This window comes from Teleopsis dalmanni, chromosome 1, assembly GCF_002237135.1.
Source record: "Teleopsis dalmanni isolate 2A chromosome 1, ASM223713v2, whole genome shotgun sequence".
Classification (NCBI taxonomy): domain Eukaryota; kingdom Metazoa; phylum Arthropoda; class Insecta; order Diptera; family Diopsidae; genus Teleopsis; species Teleopsis dalmanni.
The window spans coordinates 160,247,320-160,253,963 of NC_051846.1; the positions used below are offsets into that span (position 1 = coordinate 160,247,320).

Genomic DNA, 6,644 nt, shown 5'->3' on the forward strand with positions numbered 1-6,644 from the left:
GCAAAACAAAACAAAACAAATGGAAAGCTGCGGCTATTAAAAGCTTTTTTTGGTTGTAAATAAATGTTAAATAATTGAAATCAAAACAAGTACAAGAGCACCCAATTGACTTAACATCCATTTTCGTAAAAATTCACGAGGTTGTCTGCTTTGAACGGCTATCAAACACCAACCGAACGACGTAGCTTGCTCAAAACTAAAACTTTGTCCACTGATAGATTACAGCTGACGACAGCATTGTTGCATTTAGAGTAACTGCGCGGGAAATCCAAAAAGTCACTGACTTATCACACCGCCCTCGTATAATACTTAATTTTCTCATAAATTATTATATAAAAACAGTTTGTTTTTTAATTTTTCGCATTTTTTTATTTAACAAAATAAAAACTTTCACAAATATTAAAAGATATATTTATGTTCTGTTAGTACAAACTAATTTTTAACACTAAGCAAACTTAAAGGAACAAGTACTTCACATATTAATTGATTGTTGCGTGTGTTTAAATAATAACAAATTTAAATTAAACGTCCACAAATAAAAATTAAATATTAATTCTAACTAACAAAAATAAGCAATTATACGTTAATTTAAATACTATGCCATCAAAACTATATTTAATTTAGGGATGAGCAACTGATACTGCCAATATATATATATATATATATATATATATGTTTTATATACCCGTACTGTTGGTAGTGCTCTTTAATTGTGAGTGAATGAAAATATATCTATCTTTTATATCATGTAAATTTAATGAAAATATAAACAACTAAAATTATACACTTTAATTTGATTTATAAATTTTATTTATATTTCAAATTAAAAAATAATATTCAATTTTTAAATAATAAGAAGTCTTGTAATAAAAACTAAATAAGATAATATATACCTTAATTTTCTTTTGCTAGTATTTAATATCAAATAATTTATTAACAAATCAAATGGCCACTTGGTTATATTTGGTTTAATTGCAAGCTGAAATAAACTAATTAAAGCTTATGTCTTAGTACGCTGTCTGGCGTAATCCAAGGCCTCGAATAATATGCGTTTTTCTGTTATAAGAAATTCTAGTATCATAACTTCAATATGGCTTAATTGTGTCTTATTCGTTTTGTGTAACTCCAATTTTTGTTCATCTTCTGAAAGTTTAGTAGGATAACCTCTAGTAATTAACATTAAACGAACCTCCAAGTACTTCCATGTTTTTACTTCTAAACTTGTCTCTAAAGCACAATCATTATGTAGCAAATCCAATTCACGACCACATGATGACCAATGATCTAATTGTTCTTTATTCATATTGAAGATACGAACAAATGCTAATAGCTGAGGTGAAATGTACTTTGGCGCCTTGAGTACTGATAATGAATTTAATTTGCTTAATTTCATTTTTGCTAATAGCTCTGCTCTGGCTACCTTAAGTGGATCAGATGTACTCAAGCCTAATTTAATATAAACACCATCACTCGGATGTGTTGGATTAACGTAACTAGTATATAAAAGAATGTTCATTAATTAACTAAAATCATTAATAATGCTTATGAAATTTACCCATTATGTATCATTAAATCTGAATTGAAACGGTCACCGTAATGTATAAAAACTTGCTCGCCTTCCTTAAAATCTGATTGTGCGGTACTATCCATAACATTGGTTTCTACATTGTAAAATGAGGTAATAGTGCCATGGCAATGATTTGCCATATCCCAAAAAGGTATTAATGCTGCTATCTGTATTGGTGGCGATTCCAGATCCTCATCAGTGGGTTGGCATGGTATCAAGTTTTCGCGTGTCATCACAGTAGCAACAGCCCAACTAAAAAATAATATATATATTATTTTACAAATAATGTAAGCAGTTTTTATTTAATTTTATAAACAGATTTTTCCGAACAGTAGTGAACTATAGCAACAAAAATTTATTTTCTATATTATTTTAATTAATTGAATTTTTGGCTGACCATACAGATGTTTCGAGTATTTCCAAGACCTATCATCAGTGGTCTTGGAAATAATTCTTGTATTTAATTATTCGTAAATAAATATTTTTGAGACTGCAAGTACCAGGAATCAAATTTTTATATATTTTTATATATATTTATATATAAAATTAATATATTTAATTTTATATATTTTATTAGTTTTGTCTCGAGTCTATTTCTTCGTAGGGATTATGTATTCAAAATAAAATAATTTTAATATCAATAGATTTTAATAATAGTATCTTCATTATTTTGTATGATATGAATAATATGATGAATGAACGAAATTAACATTTTGGTATAATAAAAAAGCTTGAAGGTTTCTTCTTTATAATAGATTTTTAGCATTAACTTTCAAAATTTGTGCCGTAATATGTATAACATCTCCGCAATACAGAATTTATGGAATATTTATAGAACCAGCTAAACCGTTCGACTATAAAACAGAGTTTTTAAAAAACAATAACATTTTCTTGCTCAATCTCATGCAGCAAAAATAAAGCTTTTAAACTCAACCACTTTTGCCTACAATTACGATGTAACAATGTTGTAAACTTCCCAATTTTCAATCATTTTTAACCGATCGTCTTTAAACTTTGAAGATTATATATAATCTCTGAAAAAAATCAGTGTTATAACGTATGACAATGATTCACCATTTTCGCTATGAGCGAGGTACCCCAATATTCCTTAACAATATAAACGCATTCTTTCCTCTTGTAAAAATTCTCTTTGGTGATAGATACTGTCACCTATCATTAACGCAATCTTCGGCCACCTGGACTTCGGTTTTTCCTGCACCAAAAACATATCCATGATTTTCTATCGGTGAATTCTCCACAATCTCTGGCAGTCCCTGACATTATGCTGACATACTTATCTCATGTCACTGAATCACATACAATCAGTTGAAATACCACAATAACGCGCTTAAGCTTTTGTAGAATGTTTTTTAAGGTAATACTCGTATGTAGTAGGGAAACACTGCTGTATAGATATTTGGTTGATATTAGTGGCGGCAGAGCTTTCTTTTTTTTCCAAGTAATAGGCAGGCGCCGTTCTCTTAATACCCACTCGATTAAGGAAATATAAAATTGAAACCAACCTGTGCAGTTCAAAAAGTAGATTATTTTTTAGGATCAGTGTTTAGGATGTTCGTTGGGGTCATTACTTAGTAAACTTTCATAGCGCAGTGTTTTCATCTGTCCAGGCCTGGGCATTTACCAAAAAATTATGCTATCGAAACACACTGTATTCGTTTTGTAATTTAATTGCTGTTGGTGATTCTATCGATCTCCGCGGATCACATCAAGTCACAACTATCAGACACTACAGAGCAACAACTATTAACAATGCACATTTTAACATTTAGCGTAGATACACATTCAACCCAAAAAAGTAAGAGCTATTTTCACATCGACAAAATACCGAGTGAAAACACCATGATATGCTGAACCTTGCATTGGCCTTAAACAGTTTGGACAATATGTTTGATGTCAATGGGTTAGCTCCCTACATCATCTACAGAGATCACCACACCCTACAGCTCGCGATTGTAAAAACAATTTTACCCATCACGATTTTTAAGACGTGTTTTGAGTTACCTTGGCTTTATTATTTCAGCATTTTCTTGCACCTAACAACACATGTCTTCTTTTAAGTAATTGTCAAATTATGGAGAATCCACCGCGAACAAACTTTTTTGTACAATAAATGAACTACACGGTCGAAAATTTTCATTTAAATTTAAAACTCAGAGGGGTTTTATATTTATCCAAACTTAAATGAGTTTATAATTTAAACCATTCAGCTTAATAGAATCTTAATGGATTTTAAATAAAACTTGCGGGTTATGTTATCAACTCACGCAGTTTATTTTCTGCGTTTTAAACTTTAAAGTTGAAGCATTCAACTTCTAGAGTTTATTTTCTTATATATTACCAATTATAAACTTTAGTAGGTTTAAAAAGTCAACCTCTGAGTTTGAAAATATTGATTTAAACCCTAAAAAAGTTTACAGGGTTAAGAATTTAAACTGAAATTTTTGACCGTGTATATATCTTTATTTAGAATAACGTAAAGATATAATTGTACCAATGGCGTATATTAAGAATATCAAAACATTCATTTTCTGAAATTTTCCGTACCTAATCTGGACTGATTAGGTACAATCAAGACAATTCTGACCGCAATTTAAGATATCGTACTAAACGAGATTTAAAAGTTCAATACGTATTATTGTACCAATCGTTGGGCGCTTCCTTGTCCTTAAAATAGTGCTATCATCATTCAAAATATATTGTTAAAAAAAAACTGTTGACGTTAGTTTTAAGGACAATAACATTACTTATAAAATCAAGTACAGGACATTTATTGTCCAGGCCTTTACGCTGTAGTAGAGAATAAAATATTTTACTTGTGCCCTATTTCGGTTCCAAAAATGTAGGTCAGTTTAAACTGTCTATTTTAATTCTTTTAGTTTTAGTACGTGAATGTAGCAAAGAAAAATTTTTCCCTTTTTATTTTCATAGGCAACTGGCAATTATTAGCAACACAAATTTAAATAATAATTACTGTTTAGTGTAATTGCCTAAAAGTGTAATGCAGTCCAAATAATTATGCAAATTTTTAATGCTGTTATTTTGCTATTTTGCTCTATAAATATTAATAATTCAGAGTTTGTGCTATTTTTCTTTGTAACGATTTTGTTATCTGAAAACTCGATTAAAAATTTTAATTGTGAAATAATAATGCGTGCGTTGGAATTTAGGACATCGTTTAAAATTTTCGGTTTATTTTTGATTATGTACTGTATTTAAATTATACTGTATTTAAAAATTATTTACTTATTTCGTAAATTTTTATTAATATTCATAAATCACTTTTTCTGGTACTATTTCGATTTTCAAGGCATAATAAATGTTTATTTAACAATGAATTATAGTTTAAACAACTATATTGACCGACTTTTTCCACCACACTATATGTTAAAATTAGTTTTCGATATATCTCGAACTTAAAACTTGGGATTTTTTACATAATAAGTATTAGATCGTGCGTATATTTATTGTTACCAGTTAATAAAGAATTACATATAATACTAGGCAGTAGACAGTGTCATTAATGTTAAAAGTCCATAACTTTAAAACTTGCTGTAAAGCATATCGACCTAAAGCTGAAATAGCTGAACATACTAAAATTCATTGCTAATTTTAAGAGTGTTTTGCAGAGACAGAAATAAATGGTAGCCAGATAACGCAAGACCTGGGCTATAAAGTGAATGCATAAAAACTTCCAAGTCAAGTCCCGTCTAGTCATCAAAGATGTGTGTGGCCTAATATTGTCATAATGGAACGATAATCATTTCAGTAAGCAATTGTCGCAATCCCATAAGCATTGTATTATCGTAAACCCATCAAACAATCAACATAACTCTCATAACCATCAATCCAGATTTTGAAGTCGTTTGTAAAGGTTCACAACTAAAAGTTACGAACATCTGCGTTGAATATAAAGATAAGAGAAAGAACGGGGTACTAGCTCCCATTTGAGCAGAGCACTGCGACCACATCCCATTTGTGCTTCAACAGACCCTAACTGAATAGAAGACATTCCGCCTTCTGGATAAAGGCTAAAATGTCGGTCGTTGAGGACCTCCTAATGTCGGAAGAGGAGAGCAATTCCCGACCCAGTGACCTCCTTCTGGCCCAGATCAAAGCTGGGCAGTCACATAGAATGTGACTGGTTGTCTCCTCTGCTTCTAAGCTGAGTCTACAATCTATCTCTTCGGACAGGTCCCTTTTGTTGAGATGGTAACGTATCCCGTGGTGACCCGTTAGATATCTCACCAGCAACCTCAACTCTGTTCTGTTGAAGAAGGATATCTTATTGTAACCATAGGGATGAACCAGCTCTTTAGCCTGACGGTTACCTCGACTGTCACGCCAGTAGCGACTTCCCTCGGTTGAAATCCAATTATTGATTATAGACCTAGTTGTAGACCAACTTAATCCACAATAAGGTTCTGGTCTACAGATTTGAGTGGCAGATCCTGCCCGTGCAAGACTTTCGGCAGACTCATTACCATTGACTTATACCATTGATTCCTGTGTGATCAGGCACCCAGCACAGCAACACTTTATTATTGCTTGCCAGCTGCTGCAGTGTGTCATAGCAGTCTACTAGAAGCTTTGAGAAAAACTTCCAGGAGCATTATGCTTTGACTGCTGCTTGACTATCTGAATAGATTCAGATTGGGGCGCCTTTCAACCCCTTGTTAATGTTGATGCGAGCGCAGACCTCGATGTCGTGAACCTCTGCTTGGAAGACAGTGGGCCATATACCCAGCGCGAGCGAGATTCTGGCGTTGGGACCAAATATTTCAGCACCAACTCCTTCATTAGTTTTTGAACCATCAGTGTGCCACGATATCACTTTTGGTTCAAGTCCAGGAGTGCCATTTACCCAGTCCAATCGATCGGGTATGAGGACTTCGAACTTTCTACCAAAGCGAAGTTCCATGTTCATGCGATCTCTCCTATCGCAGATCTCTATGCCAGAAACTAGTCTGTAGATAGAGTTTTGACTGTCGAGACTTCCGTGCATGTTGATGACAGGGTGTAGCCTAGCTGCACTCATAGCTGCTGTCTTTTCAATAAA

At 32.5% G+C, this 6,644-nt stretch overlaps 1 protein-coding gene across 1 annotated transcript; it reads right to left on the bottom strand.

Moving 5' to 3' along the window:
* Positions 1-1,000: 1,000 nt before the first annotated feature.
* On the bottom strand, positions 1,001-6,506 carry LOC119666578 (actin-histidine N-methyltransferase-like). Its single transcript, XM_038075858.1, has 3 exons — positions 6,256-6,506; positions 1,556-1,819; positions 1,001-1,493 (listed from the first exon to the last, which is right to left on the bottom strand). The coding sequence occupies exons 1-3, from the start codon at positions 6,504-6,506 to the stop codon at positions 1,001-1,003; spliced, it is 1,008 nt and encodes a 335-aa protein (XP_037931786.1).
* Between the last annotated feature and the right edge of the window lie 138 nt (positions 6,507-6,644).

Bases quoted from the DNA above. Each gene is read 5' to 3' on its own strand.
- LOC119666578 (XM_038075858.1), bottom strand. From the start codon at position 6,506: ATGGAACTTCGCTTTGGTAGAAAGTTCGAAGTCCTCATACCCGATCGA. The intron at 1,820-6,255 runs GTTGAAAGGCGC...ATTATTTTTTAG, and splicing joins CGCATCAACATTAACAAGGG to TTGGGCTGTTGCTACTGTGA. The intron at 1,494-1,555 runs GTAAATTTCATA...TTTATATACTAG, and splicing joins GATTTAATGATACATAATGG to TTACGTTAATCCAACACATC.